Source organism: Paraphaeosphaeria sporulosa (genome assembly GCF_001642045.1).
Source record: "Paraphaeosphaeria sporulosa strain AP3s5-JAC2a unplaced genomic scaffold CC84scaffold_5, whole genome shotgun sequence".
Lineage (NCBI taxonomy): Eukaryota > Fungi > Ascomycota > Dothideomycetes > Pleosporales > Didymosphaeriaceae > Paraphaeosphaeria > Paraphaeosphaeria sporulosa.
The window spans coordinates 1,268,042-1,281,422 of record NW_017253364.1 but is presented as its reverse complement, the minus strand read 5'-3'; the positions used below and the strand labels follow the sequence as shown (position 1 = coordinate 1,281,422).

General features: G+C 50.6%; 4 protein-coding genes across 4 annotated transcripts; 1 reads left to right on the top strand and 3 right to left on the bottom strand.

The window, feature by feature from the left end:
* Positions 1-721: 721 nt before the first annotated feature.
* CC84DRAFT_1074284 (enoyl-CoA hydratase/carnithine racemase) lies at positions 722-1,504 on the top strand (the record flags this gene model as incomplete). Its single annotated transcript, XM_018173696.1, has 1 exon — positions 722-1,504. A coding segment is annotated over one exon (783 nt), but the record flags the coding sequence as incomplete, so codon positions are not given.
* A 1,200-nt stretch (positions 1,505-2,704) lies between these two features.
* CC84DRAFT_1119292 (RmlC-like cupin) lies at positions 2,705-3,931 on the bottom strand. Its single transcript, XM_018175547.1, has 3 exons — positions 3,374-3,931; positions 3,221-3,323; positions 2,705-3,175 (listed from the first exon to the last, which is right to left on the bottom strand). Exons 1-3 carry the CDS (start codon positions 3,825-3,827, stop codon positions 2,776-2,778), a joined length of 957 nt encoding a protein of 318 aa, XP_018036184.1. The 5' UTR covers positions 3,828-3,931; the 3' UTR covers positions 2,705-2,775.
* A 2,844-nt stretch (positions 3,932-6,775) lies between these two features.
* On the bottom strand, positions 6,776-8,587 carry CC84DRAFT_1205511 (uncharacterized protein). Its single transcript, XM_018181978.1, has 2 exons — positions 7,998-8,587; positions 6,776-7,950 (listed from the first exon to the last, which is right to left on the bottom strand). Exons 1-2 carry the CDS (start codon positions 8,563-8,565, stop codon positions 6,905-6,907), a joined length of 1,614 nt encoding a protein of 537 aa, XP_018036183.1. The 5' UTR covers positions 8,566-8,587; the 3' UTR covers positions 6,776-6,904.
* A 372-nt stretch (positions 8,588-8,959) lies between these two features.
* On the bottom strand, positions 8,960-11,336 carry CC84DRAFT_735664 (uncharacterized protein). The gene is made up of 3 exons (XM_018187232.1): positions 10,720-11,336; positions 10,141-10,657; positions 8,960-10,083 (listed from the first exon to the last, which is right to left on the bottom strand). The coding sequence occupies exons 1-3, from the start codon at positions 11,129-11,131 to the stop codon at positions 9,408-9,410; spliced, it is 1,605 nt and encodes a 534-aa protein (XP_018036182.1). The 5' UTR covers positions 11,132-11,336; the 3' UTR covers positions 8,960-9,407.
* Positions 11,337-13,381: the final 2,045 nt, after the last annotated feature.

The following is a 13,381-nucleotide window of genomic DNA, read 5'->3' as shown; positions in this document are numbered from 1 at the left end:
TCGTTTGTTCAACTTTCAAAAGCAGGTTCAAAGCATCCCATCTTCTACCGGAGCTCTCTAGTTCATGTCAATGTAAAATAGAAATTCCGACAGCCAAAACGCATCAAATACAATCTTGGTGACCTCTACACAGTCCTGGCGTGGCAGAACAAACCGTTAACACGGATGAATTCGATTGGATTACCAGGTGCACTTGTAGGCTCTCTTGTAAGTATGGAAATACCGGGCATGCGGACGGAATCTGGCTCTGCTTATCCAGCTTGGCTCACCTAAGCCAGAGCGTGGGTATCGAATCAGATGGCACCACGCTGGGCAAAGGATTACTTACCAACCATTGACGCCTTGGTCATTCCCCTGCACGAAGCTGTCTCTTCGATATCAGCCGGGCCGCGATCTCAATGGGTTGAATTGGATTGGAAGCTTCGTTTGACTGCTTGCCAGGCACGACGTGGTGGACCGTCAGGCCGCCCATTCTCCTCCTATCCAACCTCTTGGGCGGTGAAGTACCCCATATATAGGTACGCTACCATCAAATTCATTCTGCTAATCACATACTTGCCAATTGCTGATCCATTCGATCACTGATTGATTCCCTGCGCCGACTCCTCCATCCCACTCACCATCTCCAAACATGAAGCTACCTACTATCTTTACCCTCCTCGCCTTCCCTCTATCCGCCCTATCACTCACTTCCACGGCCACACTGAACACAACAAGCCCCATCACTCTCACGAAGGTCACTCCATCCTACTGGCGTGCCAGCTTTTCTTCCCCGCCCTTCAATATCCAGACCAACGCTTGGTATACGGCCTTATATACCCTCATCACCGACCTTACCACCGACCCTGCCGTCAAAGTCGTCGTCTTCGACTCCAGCGTCCCAGATTTCTACATCGCACACTTCGACCTTTTGAGCCCGGTTGACAACAGCCTTATTGACGGCTTCTGGCCGAACATCACACAGCTGGCAAACCTTCCGGTGTTGAGCGTTGCTGCTGTAAACGGGATTGCACACGGTGGTGGTGCCGAGTTCGCTGCTGCGATGGACGTACGGTTCGCTAGCAGGGAGAAGGCCGTGTTTGGACAACTTGAAGTTGGTTTGGGGTCGTTGCCTGGTGGCGGAGGCCTCTCGCTGCTTCCGCGCCTTGTTGGCCGAAGCATAGCGCTCGAAATAGTTCTCGGGGGGCAAGACTTCGATGCTGACACTGCGGCCGCATACGGGTGGGTCAACCGCGCAATTCCAGATGCAGAATTTGATGGGTTCATTGATACCTTTGCACGCAGAGTGTCGAGTTTTGATAAATCGGCTATCTTGGAGGCGAAAAGAATTATCAACAAGAGGGCTGGGTATCCGACGGTGGACGAACAGGCTGAGGATTGGAACGCTGCCTTGGGGTTGTTGGCCACGCCTAACGTGCAAGCAAGAGTCGCCAAGATGGTGGAGTTGGGGTTGCAGAAGGATACTGATTACGAGTTAAATGTTGCGGAGAAGCTGCTGGATGTGCAAGGGGAGGGACCATGGCGCGCTTGAAAACCGTTGCGCAGGTTCTAGAGCGAAGTTGGGTGACAGTCATGTTCTGGCTCAAGTATGCATTCCACGCCCAACTCAGTTTGCGAAAGCAAGATGTATCGGTTGTACGATAGTAATAGCTACTTGCAATCCGCGGAAAATGCTGTCGTCTTCGCGTTTGGATTCTGTGTATGCAGTATCTACCCGTTTTGTCGAAGTTGCGAGAGCTGTGTAATCGGCAACACGTTCTATGGCTAGGCCCATGTATATCACGGAATTCTCAAAGCGTGTCTCGGAATTTGAGTTCACCAGGATACGGGCATATGAAAACAAGAAAAACCTCTGTACCGAGTGCCTTCACCTTGCGCTTGTTGGCACCGAAGGTGGACAGTGACGTCACTCAATGCTGACTGCACCTTCCCGCCCCCAACCAATACGAGCTCCCAGCACCGCTGAATATCGTCCAAAATCAGAACAAGCCATCCAAAGATCGCCATAGTGTCTCCGTTTTAGAGGCGAGGCGTGCATCTCCCCGTGCACCATGTTGTAATCGCGGCTCGCAGGCGAAGCTTGATTCGAGCGTCTTCACAGAGGTACGATGATGACGTCCAGGCTTTGCCCACCTTTGTAAAGCATCGCTGTCGGTGTATATGCCAATTCTCCAAAGTCTTAGCGAAGCTTGATCCCAGGCCCACAATACACTTTTCTCCGTTACGCCCTCTCTCGTCCCGATCAATACCCATTTTCGCCATTTTCGCCATATACTGCTCTGAGTAGCATACAATCGCAATGGGCCTTCCCTCTCAACCACAGCCATACGATCCGAACCCACCACCACAAGCGCACCTTCAATACGAAACCGAAAACGCCGCTCTGCGACCCAATTCCCAACCACCTGTGACACAACAGCCACAGCTCACCAGCTCACCAGCATACAAGCCACAAGCTACAGCTGCTGGGCAACGCAAGAATGCGAAAAAGAACGAAGGGGCCACTAGGTTCACATGTTGCGTTGGCTGTTGCGAATGTTGCGTGGCTCTTTTGGCGTGTGGTAGCTAGCGAGGTGGTAAGATGTTGCGGGGTCAACAAGGATGGCATTTAAGTCCCACTGTGGGCAGAGATACCGTTCTGGCCGGCATTTTCCGTAACGACTGCTTTTACTGGTTTGCGAACTACAATGGATTCTTGCACTATACCCATACAACTTCTAGCGCGGTATACGTTGGAACTGTTTACATCGACCTATTGACCCATGGTTTTCTCCATCATTGTTTACGATACATGCCCAAATTGTTCAAGAGCGGCGAGTCGTTGACCGCAAACAGATAGCTAAGCTCAGAGGCCATATGCACTCTTTCTGTCCACGCTGGTACCGCGAAAGTATCACCGCGGGTCCACTCGACTGCCTTGCTCTCGCCGTTCGCCAGTTGCAGTTCGCTCCTTCCCGAGCCTTTGTAACAGTGGTACACAAATGAACAACTTTCGCGTATCGGAGGAGATCTGGTTCCGGCATCGACTCGCTCGGCTTGGCCGCCCATTGTCTTAGAAAGTGGGCCTCCTGTAGCTAATCGGTAGTGGTATAATGCGTGCGATCCCTCTTGCGCGTCGAGATCTTTTTGAACTTCTTCCCATCCAATTTGTAGATCTTGAGCGGAGTCTACGCGTCTGTAACATGCTTAGTACTCGCCCAACTCAACTACAATTACTCACTCGCTTGGGTATCTTTCTTCCTTGTACATCTGGGCAAAGTTGGTTGGGAAAGCCTGGTACAAGGGTAGATCAAGTCCATCCAGCCAGATCATGGGACCGTCGCCTGCCACAATCAACACTTGATCTTTTGTTTTATATTCAAAGTCGACGCACCTTCATGACCATGGTCGTGCCATTGCCAGCTCGGCGTCAATATCACGTCGCCTCGTCGCATCATGATCTTCTTTCCTTCAACTGCTGTGAAGCCCCTCTCGCCTTCTACAATAAATCTCAAAGCAAACGCCGTATGCCGATGAGCCGGCGCGGTCTCTCCAGGCAATATCAACTGCAGGCCAGCATAGATTGTGTCCGTGGTGTAGGGTGCACGCATGTTTGGATTAATGAGCATAAGCACTCTGCGCTCCGCTTCATCGGCGGCAACTAATCGGCCAGCCTCCAGGAGTAGAGGTCTGATCTCGTCATACTTCCAAGACGCGACTGTGGCTTTTGGGTTTGGTGCCGGTGGTACCATTGCGGACATGACTGTCCACAATGGCGCAACATCCTTAGATGGGAGTGTGGAGAGGTATGCGGCAGTTTCATCGGATTGAGTCTTGTGTGGAGACATGTTTGGCGCGTTTGATAGAGAATCTATCGGTGGAAAGGTATGCTATCGCCCGGAATTGTCAATCCAACAACTAATTCTGTAGAAACAACAGAAGGACTGCCGTTCCGTGGACCATGTCTCGAACCCCGCATTGCCCCTCAATTTGGAGCGCTTCTGGGGCATTGCCGGATGGCTCACGCCACGACATCCAAAGCAGTAAAGCTCGACGCACCCGAGTCAGGCAAGCTCACTACGTCGGCTTCAAGAAAATTTCGGCTTTCTGTCCCAGTACTAGACCGTCATACCTTTCCTGCACTTGAATCAATTGCGGCCTTGCCTTTTAGGCTGCTTACCGCTGGGTCTCTCCTTCTCGGTCCGCTTCTTTGGACGTTGTTCAGGACACGGGACTGGAGCATCTCCCTTATGTTTTCACTTTCCCACTTTCTCGACCTTATCGTTCCCAGGAAGTGTTTGACGTTGTCGAGGAATCGGAGCAGCGGCTTCGCTTTCATAGTTTCGCTTGTCTACTGTCCCAACCCCCATGTTCTTGGGTAATGGCGGTTAATTGTCATCGAAACCACCTGTTCCTGAGATCCTGTCACGATATGTTTCTGCATTCTCGCGTTGAGGAACGCATTGTTGAATCAGTGCCTGCTCGAACTGCACATGTGAAACATCGTTTCTTCCGCCGAGTCGGAACAGCTTCTGCTCGTTGTTGGGTGTGAGATGCTTCGCGAGGGTGAATGTGATTTCCTCTCGCCACAAGTCTTCTGAAGCATTTTGTGCGGGTAGGAAATACTTACATCATCATGTACTCCTCCTTCATTTACCTCATGAACATATGTAGCAATACTTGTTTGGTTGCCTCAATCCGACGAGAATACTCAGGTATGCCTTCTTTACAACCAGAGACATTTGGACCGATGGGATGAACAATGAACAGCAGCGTGTCGATTCGCTTTTCGACCCCGTCGGGGGAAATCGCTTTCTAGAATTTTCCCATTAGACCTGGTTGGCGGACATGGCATTACGCGAGGATGGCACGGCTTATGCCAACTGTAGTATTTTACTTACCACTAGCTCTTTCCCACCTGCTTCAAATAATACCTTGAGCTCGTCGTCCAAGTCTTGTCCCCGTAAAACTGTACCAGTACTGCTGCGGTTACACCCAAAGGAAGATAGGTAGGGCGCATCTATGAACAGGCCTCGGATATCTTCATTCGACATGTCATTCATGCCCTCTCGGAAACTTGTAACCTCTAGAGTCGGTTCCCAGTTCCCAATGATGTCTCCAAGGGGTTTTGCATGTTTGAGGTCTTGGTGCTGGTAAAGGGTCTTGATGCCTCTGAGGCGACTCGCAAGACTCACGAAGGTGGCCTCCGGGACTTGAAAAGCTTCGTTACCTCCTCTTGCGTTCGCAATATGAATGAACTCCTCAATGCGCGTGTTTCCGGTGTCCATCTTTCGAGAGATCAGATCGTCGAACAACTACCTCTCGCTCTCGGCAGAAGCGCGGTCGAAAGCGCACTGAGTGCAAGCAATACCACTGGTTTTCTCCAAGGCAATGTGGTTCATTATATTCCGGCTGTCACGGTAATACAATTAGTGAAAAAACTGGCCCAAGCGGCACCGCGAATACCTAAGCGTTCGCTTTGGATCTTTCCGCTCGACCTCTTTGGAGACTTGAGATTGGTTTCCCTATGGTACTGGGATGCTCAATGTAATTCTCAAGCAGGAAATGTTCAGCGTCTTCCCATGATCCTCTACGTGACTTGCTGACCGCGTCTTCTGGTTGTTTACCTTTCATCTTTCACCTTCGCCGCGCTCAACTTGTCTGGTCTGTGCGCGTACTTACGTGACTGCCGCCCGCCCTACTCTCAAAGGTGCCGCTCTTTACAGCTTCTCTATATTTTATCCTTCCCTCCTTGTATACAATCTATCTGCGTTGCCATACCAGGAACACTTTGCCGTCTCGCTCTTATTCAGCACATCCTCGTCTCTTCTTCTATTTCTCTTAGTCTCCCCCGGAGGGTGCATCGGTACGGACTTTTGCACTAAATATGTGAGGGCGTCTAACACGGCAACCGCTGCCTCAGTACCACGACGACTCCAATTCGGACACTAAATTAGTGACGGGCAACCTGAGCTGGGCATAGTTTAACTTAGTCGGGGCGATTCTTGAATCGTTCACCTTGCTGTGCAGGTACAGTGGTGTTGACGTCCTGAATTTCGTTCAGCAGCGTTGGCCGGATTTCCAAACGGTCACTTTACAGCGAAGTACTTCGTGAACGCCGGCTGTAGCTAGTCGGCTACGAACCTGAAAGCCTGCTGATAGCAGTTCTATCAGAGCCAATGCATAGACGCGTCTACTTACACATATATATGGAACAGCTGGAGAGTACACATGATGTCCGGCTGTGCAATAGATAGCCTGTTGCCCATGGTATCGCGCACTGGAATAATCACGTTCAGGTAAGTAGGCCAGCACGGCGATGGCTATCACCGACAGTCCGAAGAGAGCTTCGACGGCTTTCATGAGGAGAATCCTCATTGAGCATTTCAGTGGACCGTGAATTGTGATAGGTCTGCTCTACAAGCAATTTGTTGGGTGGTTGAGCCACCTGCACATGTCTGAGTCTTCTCATACAGTCGCGTTCCCATCGCACCGACTCGGCCGTGGGTAGCATCAACGTGAGGTCGGAGCAAGTTAGAATGGAGCAATTGGAATGCAGCAATGTGGTGGACTACCACGCCCGATGCGAATGCATAGGCTACGCGAACAGAGCTGGCATATACTGTGTGGAGTGGGCAAAAAGAGTAAGTACACCCAGAATCACAGTGAGTGATAATAAAATTTGGACTTTGTAGTGCTTTGAATTTTCATCGTCCCTGTCCTTTACCAACTAATGAGTTAACATGGCACACCGGTCGTAGCCCCCGCTCCTCCTGATTCGTCCTATGGCGACCTTGCGAATCTTGTGTTCTGAGGCTTCAGCATTGCGAACAAACAGGGTCATGAACACTAGAATCGCAAAATAATGCCAGCAATATTATGAAAACAGCACGCAAGTTAAGATGTACACGTGTGGCTTGGACCCTCACAGCTCCTGCAAAAAGGCCCTTGCCTGCTCTTCGTCTTGCTGCAATCCCGCCCTCACATTCTTGAGCCAATATGCAGGCACAGAGTTGATACTTTCCGATACAGACAGCACCTGACCTTGACCATCTAGTGCTGTCGCGCGCACATCATGCGCAGACCCACGAGAAGTCAACCTGAAAACTGTCTCAAAACCATGTCTTGGAAGAACCTTCGTGTGCCTAGTGGTCTTGCCAGAAGTCTCTTCGCTCCAGCTGAGCTTCCAAGATATAGTCCTGGTATCACCATTCCAGCTTACGTACACATCAACCTCACCTCTCCCTGTTTCTTCTGCAAAGACAGCAATCGGTTCCGGAGAATATCCAGTCCAGTTGAAGCGGAAAGCACGATAGTTCTGTAGGTTGTCGTTCGGGTCGCTGCTTACGAATTTAGCATGATAGATCGTTGTACCATCCGTGGTATACTCTGTGATCTGTCCTGCGGAGCCCCAATTGATAAAAGCATTGCCGTTGGGTAAGGTTTGAAGCGAGCCCTGGGATCTTGCTAAAATAGATTTTCCGGGAGGTAGAAATTCGTTCTCGAGACTGGCTTGTTTCGTGCGGTGGTCTAGTCGGAGATATATCCCACGTGAAAGGACGTTACTATTACAAGTAGTGGGGGCGGGGTCAGAGCTATGGGCAGAGTTATCAAACAAGGAGATGAGCTCTACCGAGTATGGATCCTCGGTCAGGTAACGGGCATGGTGTTGGAAGCCGAATCTCACGCCATCACCCAGCTCAAAGTCAGATGCTGCGCCACCTAGACGCCAGATGATCGACCCATCCGTACCGTTGATCTTGTAGACTGTCGAGGTGTGCCGTGCGGATAAAAGATAGTGGCCATCTTTCCCCTTTGATACGGAATTAATGTGCAAGTAGTCCCAGGCTGAGCCACTGTTGTAGCCAGAGCCCACGACACCTGAGTTTAGCGATAAGATCGCATCGTCGGGTGAAATGTGGTCAAGGCTGCGCCACTCGAAGAGGACTTGACCGGTCTCAAGGTCGACCTCTGCTGTGAATCAGCTTTTGCAAAGCCATGAAAGTAAGTGAACAGACCCTGAAACCGCCCTTCCAGAATCCATGTTTGCTGATCGTTACCACCAAAGACCGAAAGATCCAACTGCAAAGGCTGATAGATCCCGTGCAATCCGCTTCGCCCATCCACCACTTCGAATTCATGTAAATCCGGGATCACATGGTTGCCACCTCTAATCTCTTTCACGTTGTCGTAGTGTTGATTCAAAAGGGTATGATGACCATGACCATGCCCGTGCAAAGCGTTAAGAGCGCCTTCCCAAGCAAACAGTACATCTACGCCTTTCCATCGCGCGGCTTGAAAGTTACCGGCCCATTGGTAGATGTATCCGAAGCCGCTCCAGACGAGGTCACCTGTGTCGGTGAGTATGTATGGAGCTTTCTGCACGGAGTACTGGTGGGAGAGCTCAGGCAGTCCGGAGTAAGGTGCTGCAAAGATAAATCCAGGGCTCTTCTTGTCAGCTTCGGATATGGTGACATTCAGATGAGGTGGTGAAAGGTCGGGGCGGCTGCGGAAAGTGTTATCTGCTTGCACGATTATCGGTAACAGCATAGATGCTAGTAAAAGCGGACGCCAGTGTAATTCCATCGTTCAAAATGTGTTCTTGTTGTAATGCAGTATTGGAATCAGAAAACAAGCACAGTTAGTCCAATAGATATATATATCGCGCGCGATTGCGCCATTTCGAGACCGATTCCGCAAAAGCCACCGCGGCGGGCTGAAGGTTAGCAACCGAAGGCAAATTTGCCCAAGCACTGCATTCCATGACGATCATAAAGACGCTGAAGCATGAATCCTTGCGCACAAATGTTGTTAGTGATGTGAGGATTGTTTCGTGATGACACCAGAAGCTGAGGCATGATTCGCATTCGTCAGAGTCTAAACGGAAGGGCGAAACGATCACGAACTTCCGGGTACACCTGCCACACCATTCAGAGTAGGTGCCACAAAGAACTGGACTCTTGAACACCTTATCCTGTATGAGCTCACTACATAATACAAATGTAAAGGCATGACTTGATGGCCTATCCAGTCAAAGACGGTCCGCCTCGGGCGGGTGACCAATGCTGTAGACAGGGATGGTGTGAGTGACGACTCCGCTCATTTGCTGCTATCGTTTGCAAGGATAAGAAAGCGCTATTCTCGATCAGGACATGTAAACTGATCATCTCAAGGTCTAAGCCTTCCTTGCCACTCAGCACTGTTCCACGCATCTGCACTTTCTCTGCATTCTCTGGATGACACTTTGCTGCGCTTCTGCGGGCCTCAGCCGCAATATTCGGCGTGCACCAGGCGCATAGCCAGTCCCTTAGCTCTGCCATTGTTTGCCACCTGCTCTCCTCACCAACGCGCATGTCGACGGTGGTCACGCGTACTACCACACTGGAAAATCCGCCTTGAGTCGGGATTGCCGATGCGGTGTGCTCCGCTCAACACTGCAATGCATATGGTTTGTAGAAGCATCTGTCCCAGCCACTCTGACCGGATGCCCAAAAAGCTCGCAAGGCTGTCTGTGCGATGAAAGCAGAGCAAGTACCGGCCTGCCGACTCATCCGTGTCAGGAAATCATCCACCAGTGACTGGGATCCAGGTCCACGTTTAACAGCCTCAACACCAGCCACTGTGACAGGCCAGACGATGAAGTAAGGTACCCTTGGCGCCGGGGAGGTCTCGGATAACGCCCGTGACAATAGTTGAAGCAACCTGTCGCCATAGGTCCGATGCAGCTTCCCGGCAGGTACGGTCGCGGGCATGACCTTTTCCAGGGACAGCATGCAGTAGAGTAATACTGCGCAATGCCATATGTCTGCCGCAAGCTCTAGTGTTTCGACGAATCCAGTTTGAGAAGCAGCCCAATCACTAGCAGAGAACGACTCAATCCTCCAAAGTAATGCCTCGGCACTAGATGCTGAATTTGTGATTTCTTGTGCAAGCTGAATACGCAGCCGGTTGATGAAGGCGATGCTTTCGAACAGTGGGAACGGACAGAGACAGTAAGAAAAAATCTCCTCGTGCATCTCCTCCGGGATGCTAAGCAGCTGGTTGAATGGCCTTAGTTGCGTTTGGGGAGTCACCGGACTGGTTGACGCAGAAAAATTCTGAATCCTGTTACTGAGTCAAAACCTTCGTCATGAGGCAGGCAACTCGACCTTGGCTACTCACAAAGTAAAGTGTAACAGGCTTGCCCGAACGGACGGCGAGTCGTGCCAGAGCGAAGTCAGTCCTCCACGTGTTGCTATCATCCCTGACATGGCCTCTATGTGGTGGCGCCACTCCATCGATGCACAGTACTGTATCTGTGCAGGATTAGGGACCTCGCAAACACCCAGTGCCGTCACCAGTACCTCTACGGAAACAAATACGATAACTGAGGCAATTATCGTATCAATCATACGAGCCTGCTCCCTTGTCATATGCTTTTTGCTCACCTGCAAGCTGCATTCTCCGATAGTCTTGTTCAGGTCCTGTATGGCGCTCCCTCGATGAACCAGGATCTTCGGCCATGTGCTTTCTCCAGCAACCTCTTTCCGGTAAAGCTGATAGCATAGGGACAAGGTGACCATCGTGTGTCGCATTGCAGCAGGCATGTGGTACAACACCTCCGGAGGTACAGGGACAACGAAGGACGAAGGAGACATCTGGTAATAGTCGTGTAAGTTCGGGTAGAAAGTCTTGTTATCTAATGGAAGAACGAGTCAGCTGGTTCTTGTCTGTTAGAGATGAGTATGCTGGAAAACTTACAGTAAAAGACCGCCTGGACAATATCTGTCGTCTCGTCTTTGATACCTAGACTCGGAACACTCCCCTCGAAGACCTCGACTTCAGCTTCGACCTTCAATTGTCCTTTAGCTCTCGGTCCATGAGGAACAGGTGAAAGGGCTCGTCCCTTTCCTTTCGGCGATGCTCTAGGTGTTGTGGAATTCGACGCTTCGGGTTCATCGGACTCTTCCAGCTCTTCTGCGGCACTCAGCAGAACCCCAGGACGTTTCTTCTTTTCCCTGCATTTGACTTTTCCCACCTCGAGCCATTGTAGTGGTTTCTGCTTCCCATATCCTGGGCACTCAACCCCTACTCTTTTGCACTTCGCACAACCAGGCTTCCCCAAGTCACACACAACTCTTCGTTTGCGGCAGCCCCAACAATGCTGGTCCATTGTAATTCAATCGAATCTTGAGCAACTCGTGTATACCACCATCGCATCGCACTCTCTTCGAGATATGTATATATTCATACATCTTTGCGTGGTTGCCGGCTTCGGTCGGACGCCTTGCTTCTGCGGAGCGCCTTATGTTCTAGCGGGGCTGAAGCTTGGCCATGAATCGATCCCGATTGGGGTCCTAGTCTCGTAGCCTCAGACGCGGCCCGTTGGCGAGACACCAATCCGCCCCAAAACTATGGAGAACACGAGGTGGTGCCTGGATAAGCTCGCGGTTTATGGACGCGTTCGGTAGGGCTGCTAAGCCTTTCCTGCAGTGCGCTTGGGGCGCATCATGTGAGTTAACATGATCAATTGGTGCTAGAGAATGCGAGAACCGGATTCGCTCATTACCGCGACTCGAGAGACATGCACATAGCCTTGTGGCGGTCAGGGGAACCGGCGCCGTTCGGTGTAGTCGAACGTTTTGTGGTGATGCGTCGGGTGAGATTGAACGAATCACACTACTCTCCAAATGCAGAAAGTCTTGGTCCCCTTTAGCGTAAAGATAGCGCTACAGAGCTTCACTCACGATCCAAGAGAGGTCAAACAATCTTCACGTCGTCAATGCCGAAAACTGCATTGTTTGGTTAACTGTCTCTATGGTACAACGGGGACCCGGGTTGTTGGCAGGTCAGGCGGCCCGTCCGCCACGTAAGCGAGAAGGATCATCAAGTATTGCCGAACAGCTATACAGACAACAGGCCAATCGGTCTCGGCTACGCGCAGTGTATAATTTTACGAAACATTTGTGGCCAGAGGCATATCATTTCGTGCTCTCAGGCACGCCGCGTTTGTAGGACATTCTACATCTTGGCCAGGAAAAGTGGTGAAGCCGAAACTTGGCCGAGTGGCAGTGTACCCTGGTTGCCAATGGAATGCCGACGGAGGTTTTTGCCGTCAAGTTATTCTTATCTCAACGGCCTTGGTGCTGGCCCCGACGTTCCATAGCAAAGCCTCACGGAAGTGGTTCTAGTCAGAGACATGTGGGCAAGGAGGCATACCAGAGCTACTACGAGAGCTCCGTAGGGATCCGCACGCAAGGAACGGGAAAGACCAGGGTTTCAGACCAGTTACTAGCATTCTATTGACAGTGAGACATGCTTCTCCTACTCGTGACTACTTTAGATAGTGAATATGCCACCCCGGCCAATATCAAGGGCTAATTCCCACGGGAGCGGAAGCAAATCCAGGAACTAGTAAGTGAGTCTGTGCGTTATGGGAAGGTCTGTCAATTTTATAACAATCTCCTAGTAGCTATCCACCAATCACTGAACTGATCTTGAAAGGCCCACTATCTCGAAGGGCACATTTCTGTGGATCCTGTGGTGTGATTTCAGTAGGAGGAAGTATGGTACAGGCTGTCGGCCCATATAGCGGCAACTTCGAGGCGTAGTCCTGTTGCAATTTGAACATACTTCGCGCAGACGCTTCCTTCGAACCTGCTCAAAGAACACGCTATACTGTTCACTGTCGAATATTCCCCAGCAGCTTGCAAAAGAGTGGGAAGTATCGCATTTGATTCGCCACCAACAACCTGGCGATAGTTCACCCCCCGTGTCGATCGCCAGCATCTCATATATTGCACCTTCATCTGAGGCAAACAAAATCAGTGTATAAGTGGAAGGAAGAAACAATAGCCTCCAGTTCCGAAGCATTACTCGAGATCGCTGGATATATGGTCACATATGAGACACATTGCGGAGACGGCAATCGGAAAACTGAACGTTCTTACTGAACCTATGTAGCATGCATGCCTAGCTATCCATTCTGCTGACAGCTTCTCGGCTACGCAAAGCAGTGGAGCTGAGGACAAGACAAGGATGAAAGGTTGGCACTTATTTGTAAAATCAAATCTAGCAATCACGGATTCCAAATGAACCCTTGCAAACCTCTCACCGTGTAAAATCCTTTGAAAATTGTCTCAGACCCACTTTCGCATCGGTTTCCCGTATTGGCTGAGCCGCAGGAGACGAGCATTGAGATGCCTTGTATCGTCCTGCAAGTGCAACCATGACCGTACGGGTGCCGTCGTGCGTCCCAGATGTACCAGCTTGGTCACCGAATTCGATTCTGGCCAATGAAGAACTAGTATTTAGCAGGATGAAGTTGTGTTTTCGAACTAATCAAACGAACCGGTGCGTTCGAATCAAGAAAAGTCAGCAGAATTGCAGAGTCACATATCTTTCTGTGGTATGTAAGTTTCTT

What these genes read in the sequence shown, in the direction of transcription:
- CC84DRAFT_735664 (XM_018187232.1), bottom strand. Translation starts at nt 11,131, where the DNA reads ATGGACCAGCATTGTTGGGGCTGCCGCAAACGAAGAGTTGTGTGTGAC. An exon ending in TGTCCAGGCGGTCTTTTACT is followed by an intron (nt 10,658 to 10,719) that starts GTAAGTTTTCCA and finishes TTCTTCCATTAG; the next exon opens with ATAACAAGACTTTCTACCCG. An exon ending in AGCCTGTTACACTTTACTTT is followed by an intron (nt 10,084 to 10,140) that starts GTGAGTAGCCAA and finishes ACTCAGTAACAG; the next exon opens with GATTCAGAATTTTTCTGCGT.
- CC84DRAFT_1119292 (XM_018175547.1), bottom strand. Translation starts at nt 3,827, where the DNA reads ATGTCTCCACACAAGACTCAATCCGATGAAACTGCCGCATACCTCTCC. An exon ending in GCACGACCATGGTCATGAAG is followed by an intron (nt 3,324 to 3,373) that starts GTGCGTCGACTT and finishes TGATTGTGGCAG; the next exon opens with GCGACGGTCCCATGATCTGG. An exon ending in GAAGAAAGATACCCAAGCGA is followed by an intron (nt 3,176 to 3,220) that starts GTGAGTAATTGT and finishes AGCATGTTACAG; the next exon opens with ACGCGTAGACTCCGCTCAAG.
- CC84DRAFT_1205511 (XM_018181978.1), bottom strand. Translation starts at nt 8,565, where the DNA reads ATGGAATTACACTGGCGTCCGCTTTTACTAGCATCTATGCTGTTACCG. An exon ending in TCTGGAAGGGCGGTTTCAGG is followed by an intron (nt 7,951 to 7,997) that starts GTCTGTTCACTT and finishes GATTCACAGCAG; the next exon opens with AGGTCGACCTTGAGACCGGT.